The 25796-nt window shown below is 42.3% G+C and overlaps 1 protein-coding gene across 4 annotated transcripts in view; it reads right to left on the bottom strand.

The window, feature by feature from the left end:
- Positions 1–985: 985 nt before the first annotated feature.
- Positions 986–25796, bottom strand: part of LOC119649357 (peptidoglycan-recognition protein LA) — a 43951-nt gene continuing 19140 nt past the window's right edge. The window contains exons 1-6 of one of the 4 annotated variants that reach the window (XM_038051469.1): positions 15975–16712; positions 15737–15901; positions 1954–2157; positions 1569–1801; positions 1239–1445; positions 986–1174 (exon numbers count right to left, since the gene is read on the bottom strand). In XM_038051469.1, the coding sequence (XP_037907397.1) occupies positions 1037–1174; positions 1239–1445; positions 1569–1801; positions 1954–2157; positions 15737–15815 (861 nt within the window). In that variant the 5' untranslated portion in view covers positions 15816–15901; positions 15975–16712 and the 3' untranslated portion in view covers positions 986–1036. Of the gene's footprint in view, positions 1175–1238; positions 1446–1568; positions 1802–1953; positions 2158–15736; positions 16713–25796 lie in introns of those variants that run through there. The other 3 variants (XM_038051470.1, XM_038051468.1, XM_038051467.1) reach the window with 3 other exon arrangements.

Here is a 25796-nt window from a genome sequence, read left to right as displayed (position 1 = left end):
ACAGATTCCTTGGTAAAATGGGGGTCGACCACTCCCATAACGGAACCTTAATCAGCAATTAGTTGGCTGACTTATAGTTATGTTATCATGTTATTATGTTATCATCATATCATCATCATATCATATCATGTTCGTTATCATGTTATCATGCCATCATGCCAGAACCAAACAAACATGCTGCAAATTTACCCGATCGAAAAAGGCGAGGACTTGCAGAGCCCCTGATATGTACTTCTGGTGCTTCTATCAAAGAAAGTAAATTAATTCAATTGTAAAATTCTTTTTTGTCGTTACTAAATTTTACAATTCCGCAAATACCAAAACTGTTAAAGGTAAACAAGGGGTGTGGACACCTTGTCTGAGGAAGGAAACAAGTGGTTTTCAAAATATTTGTATTCGAAAATAAAAAAAACCAAGGCGAACACAAATATCCACTATGACTAGGATTCTAACCCAGAGCGATGAGATCGAGAGGTCAGCGCGCTAAACCCCCCAAACCCCTGGCTACGTGAATGCCTCCTCTATGGGCGTATCAGACATCAGATTCTAGGTTTTCACATACTCCACTTGTACCAAGTACAATATTCCACTAAGGGCTTAGAGCTCAGGGGCTGAGCCTCCTTCCCATTATACACAAAGTCACAGATATCTAAAGTTTTTTTATAAGAGGTATATTCTGGGGAAATTGATAATTGTCATCAGAGCGGTATATGGCGGCTCAACTAGTCTTTTGTTGGATCAAAGAATAAGAAGTCTAAGGCGGAACCCAGGACAGAATGAGGTTCTGTCAACAATACTATTTTTCTTCTTTATGGGTGTCGTCCTTCATATTATCTTTCCTGGATGACGGTGCGGAAGCTCGGCTCTAGAACTTCGCACGACAGAATAAGAGAAAGAGTATTAGAGCATGCTGAAATATATGAATTTCCATATCTTTTCAACTGCAGATAAATCTTTGGTTAAAAATTAATGTTGTAAAAAGACATTTTTTAAATTTTTCCTTTATTTAATAACGCCAACAAGAAATTTTAACATTTCACAAATTCATTTCCCAATTTGTAATTCCAACCTCTTCTCCGCACTTGGGGTGGTTTTCTGTTCCGCATGGGTACCAATGGGGCCATTTGATAACTTCTTTGTAAATGTTTGCCCCAGGGCTTTTCGTCTTTTTTGTCTGCAGAAAAAAGATTGATGTGTTAAGAGATTGATTTTTTGTAAATAATATGGGAAGTGGATACCTGATTCTGTGCTACTAATTTATAATCTAGAGCGATGTGTTTATTAGTGACTCCATATGCTAGAAGAAACTGGGTAGCCTCCAGTTGTTTCTCATCGGGTTGATGCCTTATGTAGTCACCCATGAAACACACTGCCAGGGATTTATTTGCATAAGCATTGGTATAGTCCCATCCTCGTCCTACGTATATGTAACCATCGTTGGCGACCTGAAATAATAATTATGTCCAAAGTTAGTACCGAACATTTGAATTTGAATGTGAAGGATTGTGTGTCACACCTGCCCTAAGGAACATTTTGAAATGAAAAAGATCAACTGAAGGTCTACTTACATAAAAGTTAGCTGGAATATCTGTTAAATTTTTCTCGGCAATTGCGGCATCTTGTATTGTACGCATTTTAATTGAGCACTTGTAAACATTGTAACATGGAACAGATTGGACTCCAATATGTGTTATCAGTACGTAGGGAATAGGCTGTTCCAGACGATGTTTACGAACACTACGATCCGATGATCCCCATTGGATACGATCTATCACTAAATGGCCATTGCCCAAATTTGGAACTATTGTAAAAACAAAGCCCAAAATTTATTGTTTTACCATATTTTCACCTTTATTTTAATATGTTTATATTATATTGTATAAAGTGTATATTTTTGTTCGGTTTGAGATTTATGTTTATCTTATCATTTTATTGGTAAGCGCATTTACTCACTGACTGTATTATCGTAATTATTCCCGAAAAATATTTCTTTGGAACCAGTATCCTGGTCCGCTGGTGACTTAGATTGGGAGATGAAATAAATGGCAACGCCGGCCAATATTATTACGATTAGAAGTAAGACTATGAAAATTGTTGAGTTCTTAGTTGCTCTTTGGAGGATTGTTGTAGACTGATTATTACGGTTGGTAGTAACACCTGAAATACAGTTGAAATTCTAGTTGAGTATGATATGAAATTTCCTTTTTTATAATTGAATCAAAAAGCAAACATATTAGCTAAATACATAGCAAAAGATACTATATTCGGCAGACTTAAATTCAGGGAATATTTTAGTTTATATTCCAGCAAAAGTATGTTAAGTACATTTTTCCCTCAAAATCCACTTATAGGATTGTTATCTTTTTGACCATTTTTAAGTACATTTGTGGAGAAAAGCACCAAGATGTGATAGTATATTCAAAAGGTTTGTGGTGTACACGGCTTGGTTTCATGTGATGCATTTTATTCGCCTTGTCCAGTGACAATTTGATGAGAGAGTGCATTTAAAAATATGCAGCTTTTCGGAATATTGTTGAGAAGGAACTAGCAGGCCTAGGGCCAAACTTTAAAAATAAAGTTTACAAAGCTCAAAGTTTACAACTAAACATATTCATTGTTAGCTTTCAGTTCTCTAAAAAATACAAAACCTGCCCATGTATTTTGAAATTTTTTTTTCTGTTTTTCTTTTCTTTTTATTTTATTTCATTGTCCGGTAGTTTATGTAATCCCAAATAGTGCTAGATGCTATCCTTGTAGACCAAATTGTTGAGCTAGTCGCGGATGGAAGAAGCCAACGTTGCGCTACCAGGACTCTCGGGCTACCGGGAAAGACCCGGTGGGCAATCCGAAAATATAAGGCGAACAAAAAGAGAACGCTGTGGATACAGTGCAGTTTGTAAGGGGTGTGGGGAGGGATTTCTCCATGTGTTCCGGGGGCCACCACTCAACGCACAAATTTACACAAGAGAGTTCATCGAAGAATATGTATTCCCCTTCGCACCGTTTATAGGCCCTAATTTAACGCACGACAATGCGTGGTCACAAGTGGCCACTGTTGTGCCAATGTTGTCAGAGACTAGCTTGATGAAGCCAGTATTCGAACCTTGGAGTGATCATTTCACATTTCGGATCTCATTCTTGCAGAGCATCGTTGTGACCAACTTAGAAGTCCATTCGACAATAAATTAACGTCCTACGAGACCTCCACGAAATGGGCACTGTCACAGAAGGGCAGTGGGACCATATTCCAATGTTATAAGGAACATGCATGCAAGGACGCAGACTGTTATTCAAACAAGAGGAGAAAACACTCAATATTAGAGACTATGATTTGTTTGTCTCTCTCTGCTTTTAACTAAAATTTTGGGATGTTGCATTTTTATTTTTATTTGATAGATTACTTTTATTTTGTCGTTTAATAATTTTTTTTTTCTTAAAATTGCATGTCTTATTACTGTTTATTTTGCCATATAAACAGAATATTTATAAATCTGCAAATTTTATTTGGGTGGGGAAAAGAAAAAAAAACACATGTGGAAATTCAAGGTGTTCCGAAATTCTTGCACTCGCATATTAATGGGCACGTTGTAGTGTCCGTGGCTTAGCGACATGAGCGGTATTTCACTCAGCTTTTCCAGAGTCAACCCGAAAGAAGAGAATATTCTACAATATGTAATTTTCTTTTTTCATTTTAACTCTCTTTAGCTTTCCCAATTACCCCCCTCAATTTCATAGTTCAAATCTTCATTCATTTACCTTCAACATTTAATATGTAAAATGATTAATTTTATTGATTTTTCAAAAAAAAACTTAATAATTGGTCGCTTTCCCCTAAACTCAAAAGTTCATTTACATTTGAACAATCCCAAATTTTATTCATTCATCATAATCAACGGCGCAATAACCGGTATCCGGTCTAGGCCTGCCTTAATAAGGAACTCCAGACATCCCGGTTTTGCGCCGAGGTCCACCAATTCGATATCCTTAAAAGCTGTCTGGCGTCCTGACCTACGCCATCGCTCCATCTTAGGCAGGGTCTGCCTCGTCTTCTTTTTCTACCATAGATATTGCCCTTATAGACTTTCCGGGTGGGATCATCCTCCTCCATACGGATTAAGTGACCCGCCCACCGTAACCTATTGAGCCGGATTTTATCCACAAACGGATGGTCATGGTATCGCTCATAGATTTCGTCATTGTGTAGGCTACGGAATCGTCCATCCTCATGGAGGGGGTCAAAAATTCTTCGGAGGATTCTTCTCTCGAACGCGGCCAAGAGTTCGCAATTCTTCTTGCTAAGAACCCAAGTTTCCGAGGAATACATGAGGACTGGCAAGATCATAGTCTTGTACAGTAAGAGCTTTGACCCTATGGTGAGACGTTTCGAGCGGAATAGTCTTTGTAAGTTGAAATAGGCTCTGTTGACTGACAACAACCGTGCGCGGATTTCATCATCGTAGCTGTTATCGGTTGTAATTTTCGACCCTAGATAGGAGAAATTGTCAACGGTCTCAAAGTTGTATTCTCCTATCCTTATTCTTCTTCGTGTTTGTGTTTGACCAGTGCGGTTTGATGTTATTGGTTGATTCGTCATCGGTGCTGAGGTTGCCACCATATACTTTGTCTTGCCTTCATTGATGTGCAGCCCAAGATCTGGCGCCAATCGCGCTGCTCGATCTAGATGAAGGCAGTTTGCACGTCTCGGGTGGTTCTTCCCATGATGTCGATATCGTCAGCATAGGCCAGTAGTTGGGTGGACTTGAAGAGGATCGTACCTCTTGTATTTACCTCAGCATCACGGATCACCTTCTCGAGGGCCAGGTTAAAGAGGACGCATGATAGCGCATCCCCTTGTCGTAGACCGTTGTTGATGTCGAATGGTCTTGAGAGTGATCCTGCTGCTTTTATCTGGCCTCGCACATTGGTTGGGGTCAGCCTAGTTAGTCTTATTAATTTCGTCGGGATACCGATTTCTCTCATGGCCGTGTACAGTTTTACCCTGGCTATGCTATCATAGGCGGGTTTAAAGTCGATGAACAGATGGTGCAACTATTGTCCATATTACAACAGTTTTTCCATCGCTTGCCGCACAGAGAAAATCTGATCTGTTGCTGATTTGCCTGGAGTGAAGCCTCTTTGGTATGGGCCAATGATGTTCTGGGCGTATGGGGCTATCCGGCCTAGTAAGCTGGCGGAGAATATCTTATAGATGGTACTCAGAAACGCGATACCTCTATAATTGCTGCACTGTGTGATATCTCCCGTTTTATGTATCAGACAGATAATGCTTCTTTGCTAACCGTCAGGCATTGATTCGCTGTCCCACACCTTGAGCACAAGTTGGTGAACCACTTGGTGTAACTGGTCGCCTCCATATTTAACCAATTTCGGTGTGATACAGTGGAATAATACGGATTTAGAATACGTCAATAGACGGGTAAGGGTAGTTCTTGAAAACAACAACATGCACAATAGAGCTGCCGAGAAATTGAGGATCACCATCCCACGTCATCAGGGAGGAAGGGGAGTACTTGATTTGAAAACATTGCACTATAATCAAGTGCATTCTCTTCGTGAGTTTTTCTTCGAGAAACAATCCTCTAGCCAAATACATCAACCTACCGTCATGACAGATAATAAATTATCTCCCAGAGAATGGGCTCCCATGTCGAATGTTACTTCAGTTCAACAGAAGATCGACATTTGCAAAGAGAAGCCCATTCACGGATTTTATTGCCAAGCATTGACATCGAAGCCTCGAAGAAATGGTTGACTAATTGTGTACTGTTCTATGAGATCGAAGCATTCCTACCTTCAATTCAGGATGCTTCGGTCTCAACAACAAATTATAAACGGTACATTCTTCACGACTCCTCAATCACCAACTCTAGTTGTAGGTTAGGCAACTGTGAAGAGGAGACCATCCAGCACATAATATCTCCGTGCAGGATGTTGAGCAGTATCGAGAACACCAATCGTCATAACTCCATCTGCCAGATTCTCCATCAAAACGTTGCGTTGAAGTATAACTTAGTGGCAACCTACCATTCTCATTATAAGTATACTTCGCAGAGAATCTTAGAAAATGATCGGGTCAAACTACTTTGGGATCACACTATTGCCACCGACCACAGTGTTAATCATAACAGACCCGATCTAGTTCTGCTTCTGAAGGAAGAACGAGCGTGCTTCATAATCGATGTAGCCGTACCGTTGGACCGGAACACTATTGAAAAACAACACGAAAAAATACGGAGCTATGGCCCCTTGGCGGACGATATGAAGCAGAATTGGAGACTACGAAAGATCGAAGTAGTCCCAGTGGTAATTTCAGCGACGGGATTAGTCCCGCAGAATTTACATAAAGCGCTGAAAATGCTCGATCTTAGGGCTGGACTATACATGGAGATGCAAAAAGCGGTTATCCTTGCAACATGTGCTATAGGCCGAAGAGTCCTGTCCAGTAACAATCAGACCTAGTGGGTTTCAGTCTTGATCCGTACTGTCTTCCATTTAAGATCCATGTCTCTGTAGTGTAGAACCACCGTGTCATTGCTTGAAGTGTTCGCGACAATCGAGATGTAGCAATACATTTTCGCATGGTCGCACACACTTTGCGTTAAAACGCATCATCGCTGTGATGCGGGCCTTTGTATGTTGCCTTCAGCCCATCCTCAAGTTGGTCGCCCCTCGGTCCGGTTCCTCCGGGAAGAGGGTCTGTGGGCTTTTTTAACTATATATATTTTATCCTTTAATTTTTATTATTTTATCATTTAATTTTTTGCCTTTCTTCGAAAGCTTTTTATTTTATATATATATTACATATATATTAAATTCCGCCATGGTGGGATCAGGGGAAGAGATAAATAGAGTATAGTTGGAGTTATTCCACTATGCTAAATCTTAACTGATCTGGCTTGGTGACAGGTCCCGCATACAATGTCGTTAAAAACATGATGATTGGATTGAGTCACAAGCCTCGGAAAATTGCTAGTGCGTCCACTAGCGGCGGCGTGACAGGACGGGTCCTGGTCCTGTCGAGAAATGGGCAAGGGTTCTTGACGCATGGACGGCGTCAGGACGTAAGCAGTTAGTCGGAACAAAACAAACAAAACAAATACATGTCTGCACGCTGCGTTGGTACCCTAACTGGAAAGACGGAGGAACTCGGAAAAGGCGCATTGATATCTGCGCTCTGCAAGAAACCCGATGGTCTGGTGCCAAAAGCTACGACATTGAACGCGAACGCAATCAAAATGGCTATAAACTTCTCTATTTTGGTAACCCACACACTCAATATGGTGTTGGCATTGCCATCTCAGAGGGCTTCCGTGATGCCATTAAAGAAGTCGAACGATTTGATGAAGCTCACCATTATATCAGCTGATTGCACTATTCACTTCTTCACCGCGAACGCACTATAAACAGGTCGACCTGATACCGAGAAAGATGCCTTCTGGCAATTTCTCGATGAAAAGACTTGTCACGTGCCTGCTGACGACTATATTATTATTGCTGGCGACCTTAATGGTCATGTGGGTGAAAAGGCAGACGGCAACAGATGCCATGGGGGAAACGGGTTCGGAGCGCGCGATGAGGGTGACGAGCGTATAAACGATTTTGCGGACACCCATGACCCTGTACTTATGAATACATGGTTCATCGAACGATTGTCTCATCTTCCGACATTTTATAGTGGGAACAGCTAAACGCAAATCGATTATATTCTCATAAGACGCCGACATTTTACCACTGTCACTGATTGCAAATTCGTTCCCTATGAGACCATCGCACCTCAACATCGGCCGTTGATTGCTGTCCTGCGAATTAAGCCACCGATAAAACACACTGGCTTGCGGCGCATCAAATGGTGGCGATTTAGTGAGAAGAAAGAAGAAACGATCTCACTCATACGATTGCCGACCATTACGAATGTGGAAGAATCGTGGAACCAAATGAAAGACACGATCCACAAAGCGGCCTCTGCAACCCTCGGGGTCACCAAGCCGGGTAAGTTGTACATCAACCGAGATACTTGGCTTTGGAATGATGTTGTTGAAATGATGGTCCGTGAAAAGAAACGCCTATACCATAAATTTCTCGACGAGAAAACGCCTGCTAATTGGCAAATTTATAAGAATACCAACCGGGAAGCAAAGAAAGCGGTCGCTGTCACCCGAGCGAATCATTACAAAAATCTTTACGATAAACTGGACACTCGGGATGTCGAGAGAGATCTGTATCGACTTCCTAAAAGCTGTAACCACCGTACACAGGATATCGTACACTTCTGTTACGTTAATGACAAGAACGGTACTTTGCTTACCAACCGGCGAGCCGCAACGGATAGATGGCGAGAATACTTCGAGCAGATTTGAACTGAAGACTTTGCTCATCCTCCACAATCCACAATCATTGCCGACATTTGGACCAATTCCACCTGTTAGCGCATCTGAAGTCGAGGAGGTAATAAAACAAATGAAATCGGGGAAAGCCACTGGATCTGACGACATCGCATCTGAGCCCTGGAAAGCGAAGAGCTGGGACCCAACACTGTGGCTCAGAGAATTCTTTAATCGGGTTATTCGGGAAGGAAGAACACCATCTGACTGGCAAGAAAGTACGACTGTTCCAATATGGAAAAAGAAAGGTAGTCCAGGAGAATGTTCTAATTACCGTCCGATCCGGTTACTTTCCCATACCATGAAGATTTTTGAACGCATTCTTGACAACCGTATTCGCGAAATCGTTGAAATAACCGTGAATCAAGCCGGATTTGTTAAGAACTGCGGAACTACTGACGCAATACACGTTGCGCGGTTACTCATGGAGAAACACCGTGAGAAGCATCGCCCTCTTTACATTGCCTTTCTGGATCTAGAGAAAGCGTTTGACCGTGTACCACACGAGCTCATCTGGTATGCTTTACGACAACACTTCGTGCCAGAAGAACTCGTGCGCTGGGTTCAATTGCTCTACCACGATCCGAAAAGTAAAGTTCGAAGTATGGCGGGTGTATCAAAACCGCTTCGTGTCTCTGTTGGAGTTCATCAAGGAAGTGCCCTCTCACCACTCCTCTTTGTCCTTGTTATGGACATCGGCACACGGGATATCCGACGTCCGGCGCCCTACACACTGCTTTATGCAGATGATGTTTTCCTAGCATCTGATAGCAAAAATGATCTCGAGCAACTTGTTCAAAAATGGAATGATCGCCTCATGCAACATGGTCTCAGTTGAATTTAAACAAAACTGAATTTTTGATGACCGATCCCCATGAAACAGGCACAATCACTGTCAGCGGCAGTGATCTGCCCAGAACTGAGCGATTTAAATACCTCGGGTCAACGCTATCAGCCAATGGAGAGCTGCGTTATGAAATTGCTTCACGCATTAACGCAACCTGGATGAAGTGGCGTTCCACAACTGGTGTCCTTTGCGATCGACGTATCAACGTCTCAAATCTAAAATCTACCGCAATGTCGTCCGTCCAGTCGCTCTCTATGGTTCTGAGTGTTGGCCGACCATAAAAGACAATGAACGGCGTCCTGCGGTAATGAAGACGAAGATGCTACGTTCTACTAGTGGTGGTATGGTCACGCAATTCGTGCAAACGAGAATTCACTTGTAAAGATTGGTCTGAACATCGAAGTCGATGGTAAACGACCAAAAGACCGATCTAAGCAACGGTGGCTTGATACGCTGGATGGGGATTTGAAAGCCTCGAGATTGCACCCAGATCAGGCATTCGATAGAGCCAAATGGCGAAGCCGATCACGACGAGCCGACCCCGCTTGTGAACGGGACAAAGGCTGAAGAAAAAGAAGAAGACTTAGGAATAAGGTATTGTTGCAATCTGCTTCAGAAAGAGGAAAATGACACCTTCACATTAGATTGCCCTGATTGCCAAACCGATAGGACATGTTAATGCGTTGATGAAGCTTAATTTGAAAAGGAAAGTGATAAAACACACTCGCCATCGATTATAACTCGAAACCGCGTTTGTTTAAGACGGGCAGCCGCAAAGGTTTTTCAGGACTCCAGGATGGACTCTTTCAAGCTCATTAATTCGAGGATTGATCCGATGCCCAAAGTTGAGTGTGTAATTAAAAAGAGTAATCCTACCCAGACTTATTAAAAACAGGGTCTTGATAGGAAGGAAGTTTATCAAGGTCAACAAGCCATTAGAAAATATGGTAAAAGCTCCTGTAGAACAAGTAGCAGAAGGAAAAAGGGCTTCAGGTCAAAAGCTAGTATCTGCTGTCGCCACAGTGTCAGAGGCAATGCTAATGCCACCAAACAAAAGAATGTGGGGAAAAAACGGAAATGGAAAGCACTGTAAATGAAAAGCTGGTGCTTCGAGCACAGGTATTCGCAAACGAAAAGAATCCTAACGAAACGACAGTGGTGGAGACCCCAAAGTTGGGACCAAAAAGGGAAAAAAGCAGAGACGCCTAGAGCCAAAGACAATTTGCAGTACGCAGAGATATTGGAAAAGGTTGAAACTTAGCCCGACCTAAAAAACCTAGACATATATGTGAGCAAGATTCGAAGAACCTAGAAAGGGGATTTCATATTCGAACTGATGCTGATCCAGCATGGGCAATGCTGATAGCTTTCACAGACAAGTAAAGAAAAATCATTTTGGTAAAAAGCCGTAATACGTTCCCGAAGACGGGAGATCTATATACAGTGCAAGTCTCTCGATGAAGTGTCCCTCATCTAAAGGTGAAAACTACATTGCGTTTGAGGAACTTGGGAGAAAAAATTCCATCGAAAGCAACGCGGAAGTTATTGGCTTTCGGAAATATTAGTATTTGATGTTATTTAGGATCGCAGAGGGAAAATCCTGGCTCAGGATAAAAATCATATGAATTCTATTGTCCGTTTTCCACCCTACCTCACTCCTCTGGTCTCGATGTATTGGCTATCGTTCAACAGAATAGACCTTGATAAACGCCTCATATTATTGTACTGTATTGACTTGACAGACTAATACACAAGGTATCGGGGTACATTGGCAATGAATCTAACAACTATCCCAAGTAGATATAATAAGAAGAACAAAAAAGAAGGAAGAGATAACGGACATGTTGCTGGAAGCGATGAAAGCACGAAGTTGCGAAAAAGATAGATAAAAATCCCCAATTATTCCAGGTTTCCTCAGGATTTGCCTGCACAGATCAGCTGCACTCCACCCAGTCTCATATTGTTTTAGCTTGAGGAAATGCTCATGTAGTAGTCCGGTAAGGTTGCATCTTCTCTTCTTATTATCGATAACCTTTTTCATTCTGCCCTATCGAAAGAACGTGGAGGGCTTCAATGGATCATGACATCTTTCTTTAAACACTTCGAGTGACATCTATTTTCCCACGCACTGATTTATGCACATTGGCCAAATGTCTCTCGGTTTGGAAGTAAATCAAGGCTTTAGTCTGACGGGTCATCCCACCCTTCATATTTGTATTAATGATCCGAACATCGAAACGGTTGACCAAATGAGCGTATTTTGAAACAGCCGACGGTGGCATCAAACTTGATTTCGCTCGGCGCTGTTGCTGTTACCCAAAAATTTCAAGCCATCGTCTTATGTCTGTGTCGTGCCATTAGAGTACTCTCATTGTCAGTGCGGAACGAAGAACTTGGGGGACACACATTTTATCAAACCATGAACGATGATATGCTCCCATTCACGGATAAATGACAATCATATATATGAAATGCCAAGGTAGAAGGCAGCCCCAATTCGGCTAAGGATGCTCTCCCGTTAGGATGTTCTACCCAACTCAGGCGGTCAACATTTTTGTATTTCTTTTTTTGCGATCTTGCCAATAACTTCCTTTATTTAGATTTTAGTAACGTGTATGACGTCATCATAATACATCAATTCGTCAAAACCACAACAAGAGAGTTCACATGAATGGTAGATCGCAGGGAAACATTTCTTTTTAGTTTGTTAACCATTTATATATCAATATCAATTACTCGAGGCTAACATATCTTCTTTTTCTTCAGCCTTTATACCGTTTACAAGTGGGGTCGGCTGGTCGTCATCGGTTTCGCCATTATATTTTATCAAATGCCTGATTTGGATGAAATCGCGAGGCTTTTAAATCTCCATGCAGTGTATCAAGCCACTGTTGATTCAGCCAGCCTTTTGGGCGCTTACCTTCGACTTCGATGTCCAGACCACAGTTAGATACTAGACAGCTACCTCACTCCCCCTTGCCCCTCAAGGGGGGAAATCAGTGCGAGTACACACGATTTCAAATTGTTTTGCCCTTGAGCATGAGCGAGATGTACCGAAAACCCGATCAGCTGTGTTTGACATACCGCCTGGACTTGCCAATGTATTGGTGAGATTGGCAAGTTTTTGCTTATGGATAAGTGAATACGTGAAACAACTTTTTGCTATATGGGTGAGCACGCCGTAGTACCAGAATAGCAAAAGCTCACCGATCTCTCTCTTACCAATACGATTTGACGAAGATTATGCCTTTTCCTTGTTTAGCGTCTCTGATGTGTACAGATAAGCTTCTGCAAGCACATTTGAAAGTGTGGTCATTTTTGTAAGGGTACTGCCTATAGTAGATCTACTGTGGTCCAGACCTTGAATCGTGGCAAGTACTAGTACAACGCACCATCTTCGTCTCGATTACTGTAAGACACCGTTGATTGTCTTTTATAGTCGGCCATAACTCAGAGCCATAAAGAGCGACAGGACGGACGACATTGTGGTAAATTTTAGATTTGGTACGTCGATCACAAAGAACAGCAGTTGTGGAACGCCACTTCATCCAGGTTGCTTTAATGCATAAAGCAATTTGATAAGGCAGTTCTCCATTGGCTGATAGCATTGATCAGAAATATTTAGACCGCTCAGTTCTGTGCAGGTCACCGTCGTCAAAAGCTCAGTTTTATTCAGATTCAATCTGAGACCGTGTTGCATGAGGCGATCATTCCATTTTAAACAAATTGTATGTATTATATAAATATATGTATATGTAAATGATGCTTTAGGATAGTGCCCTATTCAGGCAGATCTATTTGCATATTGAACAAGTGTATACATTATACATATTTTGTATGTTTGAATCGGAAATAATTGTTTAGGGTGAGCATAATATGTACGTCTGTTATATGTACGTATATCTTGCACTTTGAAAAAAATATCAAGGAATATTTTGGGTGGAGAAATGTGAATGTGTAAAATGAACACAAAACTTTTACACCCGAAGCGCCAGCTTCCGGTATTCCGACTTGTTTTGTTTATTGTATGTGTATATATATATTTTATCCTTTAATTTTTATTATTTTATCATTTTATTTCTTAGGATTCTTGTAAAACTAAGTATTTTATATATATGTATATATATTACAGGACTTCCTTTTCCTCTTTGACCCCGCAAAACTCTCTTCATTAGGGGGCATCCTCCAATAGAATGGCCTGAGGATGCCAAGGCCGGGTGGGATCCTCTAAGGCCGCATCTCATCTGAGCAGGAGGAACATTAATCGACGATGTGATCCGTCATTAAACCGGCTATTCGTTCGCATACTCGAGTCTGAAGTCAATTTCGCCATCTTTTTAAGTTTTTCGGATAGCTTTCCACTCTTGGTCGTCTTCGGTCACTTAGGATATTATAACGTCAGTGGAGTTGCACTTGAGTTTGTATACAGACCTATACAGGCTCCGACTTCATAGTTGGCAATAGTCAACCCGAATTGGCCGTTAGATAATGCCTTAAGCGTTCATGCTTATTAATGTTTGTATGAAACAAAACCTTATTAAAGTTGGTTTTCTGTCTGTCCGTCACAGGTACTTTTCTCAGAAATGGTTGCACCTGTTGATACGAATTCTAGTGGGAAGGTGGAAACCGTGAACCCCCACGCATGCAGTGAATAACATCATTCTATATTGAGTTTAAGGGTAGTTCCAGACATGCAATAGGTGATGTATTTTTTCACCCAATATAGTCGTGTGGAGTATCAAATAAAAGGCTTCGATTAATACTTTCCAAAGCCGGCCTGATTTCAGGGAGTGCGGAACTGGAAAGTGATCCATTCCACGGATCCATTCTCCCTAATCAAGAAATCTGAAAAAACACGAAGCTACCACTGTACGGTTATACCATATATTATTATATTTTTTAGAAATTGGTTTGAAATCCTGTGTAAACACAAAACCTTATTAAAATCGATTTACTATCTGTCCGTCACACGCATTTTTCTCGGAGACGGTTATAGCCATTGACACCAAATTTGGTAGAAAGGTAGGAACTGTGAACGCTCATACATACAGTGAGTTACATCCTTTTCGTTGAATGCCCTTAAACATTACATGCAAAAGGGGGGTGTAAATTTTTTTTCAAATATAGTCATGTGGGGTATCAAATTAAAGGTCTCGGTTAGTACTTTTCGAAGCCGGTCTTAGTTTGGACATTTGTTGGGTAGGTGGGGAGTGCGGGGGGTTGAAATTGATCATTTCTTTAAGGGGGCCATTCTCAGAAACTACCAAACCGAAAAATCTGAAAAAATCAGGAGGCTCCCACTATATGGTACCTGGGTTCCGAAATACCTTCCATACCAATATTTGTTCAAATAAAGTTAATAATAGTATATTACTATATTTTTTTATAATTGGCTGGAAACCCTCCCCCTAAGTTCATTCTATCACCACGAAATTTTGCAGTCATGTAGGCTATAATATAGAGCATGATCTTACCATCTTGGTGAAAATCGCACTATTACTAACAAAGTTATAATACGTCAAAGTTGTTGCTTCTTTGAAAATTGAAGACTATAAATGAAACCCGAAAGTGGATACTCTTACATAACATATGGATATATTACGTGCTACGTACTAAGAAGTACACAAAACCTTTCGTACCTGAAGCGTCCAGCTTCCGGTTTCCCGACTTGTTTTAATTTTTAAAAAGAAAATTCTTAGAAGACAACTCAGGGAAAATAGGATGTTCCGCGTAGAATGGTGAATCCTAACCCAGATGAAATTTTAATGGCTGAGTGAAAAGTTCCGAAAAATGTATTCAGGGGAAGAGATTAATGAAGGGTTAGGCAGAGAAAAACGGCAACTAGGGATTTATCCGAGTATGCAGCCATTACAAGAAACATAAACTGCGGAAGTGATCATGGGTTCAACTCTTATTATAGAAAACTACTACTGAAAAATGCTGTTCAGCTGGAAATTTTTAATTACAGCCACAATTTCCGGAATAAGTAAAACATTATTCGCGCACATCACAACACTGACTCTATCTGGCTAACGCAACCCACCCAAATTTTACTGCGCGAAATTCTGGGAATTTTTTTTGAAGTTAGCAGATTAGAATTTTCATAAATTTAGATGTGTCTTCAATTGAAAGGTAATAATTTTAGTGAAACATATAAAATTATCTCAATTGCTCGGGTGTTTGCAATTATCCCATACCGGTTCTAGCTTGATAACATTCAGGTCAACTAGTAAACTAAGTGTAAACGTAAACGTATACCACCATATGTTTAGTGGTGAGATACATGACTGGTAAATATATGTAGATAAATATTTTAGCCAGAACATCAACATTTTTCATTCAATTTGTTAACGCTCAAACGAAAATAAATATACGAGTAACAGTATAAACAATAAATCTTGGTCTCTACAAAAAGCATTGGATTTTTTGAAAAGGGGGTGTTGTAAACTAGACATAGTATTTTGTTTATATTACTAATTCCACGCACGTTCACTCCATGGTTTGGTGCTCGAAGTGTTATGACGTCTCCGGGTCTTCTCGGAATTCACTTTTAGCAGCAATTTCATTTTCCAATATGTAAGTGTGGAAATATGGACGCCTTCGAACTGGTCGCTCTTCTCAGCTGCAAGCGCTCACTTTACAAGCAATCTGGCTTCAATAACACAATGTTTACATCAATACAATTGCAAAATTATTATCATATGTGAAGAAAAAGATAGTATTACAGTGGGAAAAAATCAAATCCGGATAAATATATGTTGCAAATCTGAGCCGGATACTAAATACAAAGTTTAGGCATTTCGGATATTATTCAGAATGAATGGTGCAAATTGATGTGCTGCCAAGCACGATTGCTTATTTAATTTGCAATGTTGTCCTTGGAGTTTAATGCTCAACAGAAAGATCGGAGACCGTTTTTTGCAAAGCAGATCCGGAATATTTCAGATTAGCGTAAATTCACTTTTATCAGATTTGGTGTTTATTCAGTTCTGCATGGCACTGTAAATATATGTATGTACATGCATACATATAGTACATTAGGGAATATGAGATTTCAAAGTCTTTAAAGCACATTAAGTTTCCTCCCCTAAGTCGCGAACACCCGGCACAGTTCTATGGATCCACCACTATTTAGGATTGCTCATTATGGCCACTCACGTCCACGAACTGTAATTTAACTGCTCAAGGTAACTATTCAGCAATAAAGAGAATTATGAGCGAGAAATTCGCGATGCAAGATTACTGTTTTTATATCCGATTTCCTTTGCTGCACATATGACTAGGTTCCAACACTTATACACAATACCGAATACGCGTTATCAAAATTGTTCCATAGTTTCTAGCACTGTAGTGTTAGTTACTTTTCGATGCGAATGCTGGATTGCTCATAGTAACGGTGGCCATTCGAACCTCGACAACAAAGTTGTGGTCACTTTGTCGTTTGTTAACATTGCCAAGCTACTCGTCATGGATCTAAGTTGTGCGCTGCACCCACCTTCTCATTCCAACCCCCCGAGCCTCCCACAAATGCATTCATTTTTAAGTAGGTAGGTATCGAGCGTCAGAACACGTCCATAGTTCTTGGGTTAAACGGATTATCGCATTCTGTCGCACTCATCCGTACTTAATACACGCACTGACTCGTATCTAAAGAACTATCTGATATCTGCACAGATGTATGGTTGACTATTGATATTATGGGTACGGTCTATAGTTGACAAGCAGAGAGTAGTTAAAATTCGAATGCAGTCGGTTCGGCGAATCTCATGGAAAAGAAGAAACTTCAGCCTTAATCCATTCAGTAAGCAATTCCTGTTCAGTTCTTATATTACTTAAATCAAAAAAGTTAACCAGAGTTTCATTCACATTCAATAGTAGTTTTGCCTGATTCAGAACGGCAAGTTTGTGATATTTCGGAATCTAAATGCCATAGACCAATTGAAATTTCCTCCGTTGAAGTTAGATTTGAAGCAAAAAACGCAAAAGGAGAACAAAAAATTGAATATCCTAATTTAACCAATAGATTAAGTAAATCTTTGTTTCTTTGTTAATTTTTTTTTTGCTCAAGGCCACAAGTACAGTATTTCGGGAACTACTTATTCTTTTCTTCGGTGCGAAGCCTACTACATTGATACTTTAATTTAATATAATTTTGCTTACTGAATCTAAACTGAAAAAGTGAAAGCCTTTCATCTAACCCACATTGGGCGCTCATTCTTTAAAGATATGTATACGAAGCTATGCATATAACATGTATATATGTGTATGCATGTTAGGGTTTTTTTTACTACGCGGAGGTGTTAAAACATCTTAGAACGACACATCCATTTCAGCTCTATCGTGTGAGCGTCAAAGCTGTCATAGATGTAGTGTGGGATTCGCACCCATTAAAAAAGCACCCCCAATTCGCTCCTGCCTTTGCCCCGTGCGAAAACCATTTAGGCATTACTTCGCGAGGCGGGCTTGCCTTCCGTAGGCCTTCAAGCTTCCAACTCTGCAGTCTTCCGCTTCTTTGCTTCCTGCACCAGATCCATTCTGTTTTTAGGGTACTGCCTCTCCATTTCTTTGTGCTCTTCTTGCGCGTGCTTCTTTCAGGAGCTGGGTTTGTATCCCCACAATTGTGTGGATGACCGAAGTCCAGCTTGCCTCCAACTTTACCATTTCCCGGTTTAAGTTTTGGGGTCTCACGCCGACTCCCAGGGCCTCGCTCAGGCTTCCTCTCTCCTCCCGGAATCTCAGGTACTCAAACAGCACATGCTCCGGGTCCTCTGGGATCCCACGGCATCTGTAACAGTTCGGGGACTCATCCACACCGATACGATGCAGATAGGTTTGGTAGCAACCACCGTGCCCAGTGAGAAACTGCGTGAGGTGATGGTTCACCTCCCCGTGTCGTCGGTCAAGCCATTCCCTAATGTCAGGAATAAGCTTGTATGTCCATCGACCCCTCGATTCCCAACGTCATTGCCAGAGTCTATGCGACTCCTCCTTCCCGTTCGCCGGTGAATTGCTTCCGTTCCTGATGGACCTCCCTACCTCCGTCCATACATACATCGCATCTCCCTCGCTAACAGGTCAATAGGGACCATCCCTGCGATTACAAACACCGCATCATCCGCACTAGTTCGAAATGCGCTGCATACTCAGTACAATCAGACTATAGGCAGAATTTATCTTCCTGCACTTTTGTACGTTATCCACAGCCTCTGCCCACACAGGCGACGCGTACAACAATATGAACCGTACGACACCAGCTATCAGCAGCCTGCTACACTGTTTTAACCCACCTACTTTCGGCATCATCCCCGCAAGGGCCGTGGTGGCCTTTGCAGCTTTTTCACAGCCGTACGATATATACCCTTTGAAACTCAGCTTGACATCGAGAGTCACGCCAGGGTATTTAATGGTCGGCTATGAAACGATCGTATGGTTTCCTACCTGATCGTATTTTTTTTTCCGGCGATTTGTAATGAGCATGGTCTCCGTCTTTTCCTCCGCCAGACTCAATCCGGCCCCCTCAAGCCAGGGCCTTACAGCCATCACTGGCTCGGTGGCGTAAACCTCCACATCCTCCGGGAGTTTTTCTGCAAAACCGACCAACGTGGCCTTCTCTGCTACGGGAAGCAAGAGCACCCCCTTATACATCACGTTCCAGAGCAAAGGACCCAATACCAGCCCTTGTGGTACCCTCGCTGTAAGGATGTGTTCATTGGGCCCGTAGTCCGTCCCGTATCAGAGACAGGTAACTCTCGATTAGCTTAGTTAAGTAACCAGGTGCATTAATGTTGGCCAATGACTCCTTAACGCTTCGCCAGTTGGGGGAGTTGAATGCATTTTTTACATCCACTATCACCACGGCACAGCACTTGCCAGAAAGCATTGCCTCTCGAGCCAAGTCCACTACTCTTCCCCGCCAACAGTAGAGCGAGCTTTCCGGAACCCATATTGTTCATCCGCAAGAACATTCCCGCGCTCGAACATCTTCCCCATAGTGTCTAACAAACAGGTAGGCCGGTAGGATGCTGGATCCCCGGGTAGCTTGCCGGGTTTGGGCAACAACACCAATTTTTGCCTTTTCCATTGTGGAGGAAATACGCCTTCCGCCATGCACGCCTCGAAGGTATTTATGAACCAATCAGGTCTGGTTTCCATCGCCAGGTTCAGTGCTTTATTAGAGATGCTATCCAAACCCGGAGCCTTGCCATCGCCGATCCTTCCGCAGACCTCCCGAAGCTCCTCCTCGGCAACGCGAGGTATTACCTCCACTCCGAATTGGCCCTCCTGTTCCCCGTATGGTAAAGGCCGGTCAAATTACCTTGTAATGTATCACATGCTTTTTGCTTTTTGCAGTCTGCAAGGCAGACAAAGTTGTATGACGCCCTAAATCTTATAACTAAATCTGTGATACTGGATGAGTAAAAGTGGTCTGAACTTCTACGATGAGAGATTCACAAAACGGATAGTCTGTGTTCCGATATCTAATGGATTAAAGGCTGAAAAATTTTCTTCTCAGTACTTAGCTACGGATATCTTACGACACCAAATTGATGGCAAAAGCAGAAACGTCACCATATACGCTATGATTTTCTTTGTCCTCCCTCGGGGGCAGAATTAAGGGATCTTGTAGTATAAGCTGAGTCAGGCGGTCTTGAACACTTAGTACGTTATAATACGGAGGCGGGGAATGCAATTCTATAGGGTAGAAACTATTTGGTTTCGTCCCTAGGTAAGCCTTCATCAGTTTAAGAACGTAATGTAATTGACGAAGTGACGCAATTGGTGAAGTTTCACTATTAGGTAGTTTGTACTGTCTCACTGTTAGAGCATCGTTATTTAGAATCCGGTTTCACTATTGTGGGTAAATAGATGTAATACAAAACCAAATTATATGAAAACAGATTGAGTTTCATCCCGAACCCAAATGGCAGCGGGATGAAACCTGAAGACAACGGAGCAAAAATGACTTCCATATGAAAAACGAACTAGGCCCGAAGACGACTAGTAAGAGTAAGTTCTGCGAAGCGGACAAGGGGCTAATGGGGAGAAGGCTCTCGTTTCTAGTCTACGTGCTGTTTAGAAATCCGAAATCTTGACTCCCTCATAAAAATGGTCGAAGTGGAGGAGGCCATAAAGCGTGAATGTCCAGAGGTAACAAAATGCCCGGCCCAAAAGCTCGCTGTGGTTGAAGCGTTGAAAGTCCTTAGCAGCTGGAAAATCAAAATTGGGTGAGTAGTATGCAGGGTAAGAATGCAGATAACCCCGATCAAGTGCAAGGAGTGTCTGGACAATGGATACACGCCAGCAACTTGCAGCACGACGGAGATGCGGTCAGGAAGGTCATCAAGGGAAGACTTGCAATGAAAGTGAAAGTTACTTTCTCTGTTGCGATCGTGGCGTGTCTGATGAGAACTTCGCACACACTGCGGGTTCAAGACAGGGTCCAATCTTTGAGGAGGAACTAGGAAGAGCTAAGGGGCGACTAGCATGATATACGTCCTATATATTAACATGCACCAGAGTGTAACCGCTCACCAACTGTTAGTGCAGTTCGTTGCCGAGGCAAAGGCTGAGCTAGTGTTAATTAGCGAGCAATACCGGAATAGGGACCCGACTTCATGGCATCTTGACTTATCGGGTACCGCTGCCATTTGTGTTCTTGCGTAAGGCCGAGGGAACGGGTTTGTTTGGATTCGCTGTTTACCTGACGCCAAATAAGCTGATGCCGGATTTTCGGCGTTGGCTAGATGCTCTGGAGGACGCCGTTTCGGGTACGAAGGGACGAATCCTAGTAGGCGGTGATTTGCCTCAGCCAGACTCGAGCGGGAAACGTATGCTGGAAATGACGGCGAGAACCGGGTTTGTAGTATTAAACACCGGATCCACGCCAGCGTTTCGGCGACCAGGCTGCGAAGAAAGCGTTCCTGACATTACTTTTTTGTCGGAATCTCTGGCACCTTCAGTGGACGGATTGCGAGTGCTGGAAAACTGCTCGGTAAGTGATCACTAATAAATAGCGTTCAACGTGGTTGACGCTATTTGCGTGTGGAACATCGCGAGCGTGAACATCGCGAAGTTCATCAAAGCTCTTGGAAAAGGCAGAGTCGCGCTAGAGGGCGCTTCGGAGGGTGGTAGCGTTGCAGTTGATACTGTCGTAAATTCAGTGATGAATCTGTAATCGGCAGCGTGTAAGGTTTCCATGCCCAGGAGGGTCCCTAACCGTGACAAGACTATGTACTGGTGGACGGCAGAAACTGCCGCCCTACGGAAAGAGTGTCATAAGCTCTGCTCCTTGACATAAAGTTTACATGTCCGTGAGAGGGCATGCACCATGAAGACAGAGTATAGATCAGAAAAAAGTAGAGTTTGCAGTGCGATAAATAAAAGCAAAGCTTGTGGCTGGCAGAACCTGGTTAACTGAATGAGGGCCCGTGGAGCTTTGTTATAAACTTTGTTACCCGGGAAATCGGGGCTCTGCAGAAGCCCTGCATATTACGTACCGACCAGATGAATCGCATCGTACAGGCAGTATTCGCCAGGCATCCTCTACGGGTTGATGCAATAGCGCGGAAAGAGTCAATGATTGTTCCCTTTTCATAATAAGAGAGCTCAAAGAAGCGGATCTCACTATGAAAAACAAGAAGCGTCAGGTCCTGATGGTATCCCGGCGGAAGTTTACAAACTGCTATTCTGCCAACGGTCAGACTTGCTGCTTGGGGCGCTCAACGCTTCCTTGAAGGAAGGCATTTTTCCTTGTGGCTGGAAGGTAGTGAAACTTGCGCTGATAAGCAAGGAAAATGAGATTCTGAGCTGCCGTTTGCATGCTGACCGCTGTGTATGCTTGGAATGACCGGGAAAGTCCTCGAAAAGCTCATTAGGAGTAGAATCGCTGAAGCAATCCGCGCTGCTGGGGATTTCGGATTCAGAACAAAGAGATTCATGGTAGATGCTATTATGTGGGTGCGGTTCATCAAGCCGAGGCACACAGCCGCCGATCTCGATGAATAGTGCTCCTCATAACGATTGATGTCAGAAATGCGTAAAATGGACAGATATGCTAGGCACATTAGAAAACTTATTTCACGTACTAAGTTGTCTTTTACGGATATTGAGGGATTATCTGAAAGACTGCCCCCTGCTCTATGAGGCATGGAGATCACGTTGGGAGTAACACAGGGATCCATCCTAGGCCGACCTCTAGAACGCTTCCAACGATAGTCTGCTAAGACTCGACATGTCAGAAGAGTCACACTTGGTTGGTTATGCGGACGACTTCGCGGCATTTGTTGCCGGACGCACAGTTGAACAGGCGCACAGCAAGCCAGGCATATTGATGCGACGTGCAAGAAGATGGGTGACTGTTCATGGTTTCAGCTTTGCGCTGGAAAAACCTTGACCATCTCGACTCTGCATCTAATATCGTTCGGCGAGTTGGCTATAGAGCCAAAACCAGCGATTAAATGCTTTGATGTAATGCTCGACTCGAAGATGAGTTTCTTCGAGCAAATCAAAGCAGCAGTGGGCAGGGCTGTACCTGGTGTCTCGTTCTTGAGTCGGCTAATAGCGAATGTTGGTAGCTCTATATCTACTAGGAGACGTTTTCTTATGCGGTGCGGAGGTATAGGCTGATGCTCTTGACAAGGAGATGGTCCATGCAAATTGTATCTGGGCCTGAAAATATCCTCCATACCAACATTTGTTTAAATAAAACTATTAATACAGGGTGCGGCAGCATAACTTCCTTTTTTCAAAACTCAATGCATCGGAAAATATTTATTTATTTTTTATAATGTAGGTACATGTCTAAAGTTTTTATTTACATTGTTTTGAAGATCAAATCTGTTAGGTGACGTCCCCCATTCTCCATACATTGCGTAAATCGATTTCTGGCGTTTGTCATGACTCTTGTTAGCATAGCAAGTGTTATTTTGGCAATTTCCTCTTGGATGTTGGTCTTCAAATCTTGTAGGGTTCTTGGACGGTTCACATAAACACGGGATTTCAAAAAACCCCATAGAAAAAAATCACAAGAGGACAGATCGGGAGAGCGTGCCGGCCATTCCAAATCGCCTCTAATTGAGATAAGGCGCTCTGGAAAGTGTTCCCTCAAAACAGCCATCGATGCTCTTGAAGTGTGTGCTGTTGCACCGTCTTGTTGGAACCAAGTGTCCCCCAAATCCAAATTTTCTAGCCGTGGGAAAAAAAAATTGTGTAGCATGTTTACATACCGGTCCGAATTCACTGTCACTGTAACCTCATTTTCCTCAAAAGCCAGGGACCAATAATTCCAGCTGAGGAAATTGCACACCACACTGTGACTTTGGGTGAATGCAAAGGCTTTTGATGCAATTCTCGAGGGTTGGTGTCAGCCCAGTAGCGCATGTTTTGTTTGTTAACCGACCCACACAAATGAAAATGGGCTTCATCGCTAAAAAAAACAATAGCACCCTCGGGAACGACATCAAGAAGAAGCTCACAAGCGTTCATCCGAGAATTGAAGTCACGTTCTGAAAGTTCCTGCACTATCGCCATTTTATAGGGATGAAAATGAAGATCATCACGAAGAATTCTTCTCACAGAACGATCGGATAGTCCAAGGGCAGATGCGTGTTTGCGCGCAGAACGCCGTGGCGATCGCAACATTGACGCTCTCACTGCTTCAACGTTCTTAGGTGATCTAACGGGCCGAGGGACTCCAGTTCTTCCTTTTGTCGCACTTGCAGTTTGTCTGAATGTAGTGACCCATGTAACAATTGATTTGCGGTCTGGCGCGGGAGCCAACGGGGCTAAATTAAAGCGATTCCGAAATGCATGCTTTGTTGCAATAACCGAACATCCGCTTGAAAAGTAAACTTCAACGGCAAAGGCACGCTCCTCACTATGCCAACGCATGATGGCGACTGAACCGTGTCGGGACAAAACTTTACGGTATCCTCTCTTGAACGAGACCACTTGCGCTCCGCTATGACATCAACTAACTGAGTGGCGCGCATTTTAAAAAAGGAAGTTATGCTGCCGCACCCTGTATATTACTATACTTTTACAGAAACTGGCTGGAAACATCCTTCAAATTATATTATAACAAAGTAATAATAGTTCAAAGTTTACGCTTTTGTGCAAATTTACTGCAAACTAAAACTTTGAATGTCAATCACACTAAAGTGAATAGTTTGGCATACTGTATTATATGCATAAATAGTACTAGTTACGTACAAATGTCCACTGAAATATTCTTACATGAGAAATACACAAAACCTTTCATACCTAAAGCGCTCAGTTTTCTCTGGATGTGCACATCCATAATAAAGTTATATTTATATGCATCTTCTGATAATCGAGCCTAAACTTTGCTAACAGTATAAAAATGTTACCACAAATTCGAAGAGTCAGCTAGCTAAGGACCACTTGAGTATTGGAAACTACGTTATTCTTTTAGGGATTGAATGAAAAGTAGCTACAATATCTCCGGGAAAACTGGCCAGTAGTCAAGCGGTGAGATTAGCTCTATAGTATCAAGCCATATCGGTTATGGCTCCAATATAGTTGATAGCGAAGAGGCTGTTAGAGTAATTTGCTATGAACTTGGCAGCACACTGGGGGGATTGGAGTCACCCATTGTTATATCTGTTCTGAAGGACTAGGTCGTACGCCACCTTTGGTCGCCAGCTGAAAATATTCGAGAAAGATCTTGAGGCCTCCTTCAGTAGGAGACATAATAATCATAGTAGAGCTTCTCACGTAACACTATCTATAACCTACCTCTTTCAAATATTGTAGTGGAGGGAGTGAACGTTTCGGTTATCTGCAGCTAATATCCGAAAGGAGAGGGAAGGGCTCTGCAGGCGGTGATACTTCAGAAAGGTTTTTTTCAAAGATGAATATTGAAAAGCCGTCGGGACTGCAACCGCCATCAACACTCTAAGAAATTCGATAATGAAGGGGTTCAGAAGAGAAATGGAGAATACACAGGCTAAAAGATTCAGCTATCTGATCTCGAAGAATTTAAAATGCTGACTGAGAAGAATAAGAATAAGATTAGTGAATTTTCTATTAACAGCAAGAAGTGCAGGTGGAAAATGAGAAGTATGGAAATGCGATGTGATGAGCTTGAAATCAATTCTTGATTCGTGCTAAGGGGGCGATTTCGATTTTCATGATTAGAGTTTTAAATGAGTTGACTGTTTAATTTCGATGGAAGAAGCGGATGATTTTCACCACCAGCACTGATGTTTCCTCTTTTTCTTAAAAAATAGTCCACCACACAACTTTGCCTTCCTTATTGATCGAAGTTAATCTAAATGGTTGCTTTTGGTTATCCTCGTAGTCATTAAAAGAATTTAAATTGTCCATTCTGTCATTTTCTATCCAGCAACTTATTTCTACTCCATCCCCCCCCTTACTTTGTAAGATAAGGTGGCCGTCGTAATTCTCTATAAGGAATGATGATATTGAAAAAATGATAGTTTGAGCCGCGATAAGTTTTTAAGCGAAGGCGACCGCCACGAGTTTTCATCAGGGTTTAAGAGTAGCGGAATGTCGAAGTAAATTCG

Source organism: Hermetia illucens, chromosome 2, assembly GCF_905115235.1.
Source record: "Hermetia illucens chromosome 2, iHerIll2.2.curated.20191125, whole genome shotgun sequence".
In the NCBI taxonomy this organism is placed as follows: domain Eukaryota; kingdom Metazoa; phylum Arthropoda; class Insecta; order Diptera; family Stratiomyidae; genus Hermetia; species Hermetia illucens.
Note: the sequence above shows the minus strand (reverse complement) of the source record. Positions and strands in the feature narration are given on the sequence as shown.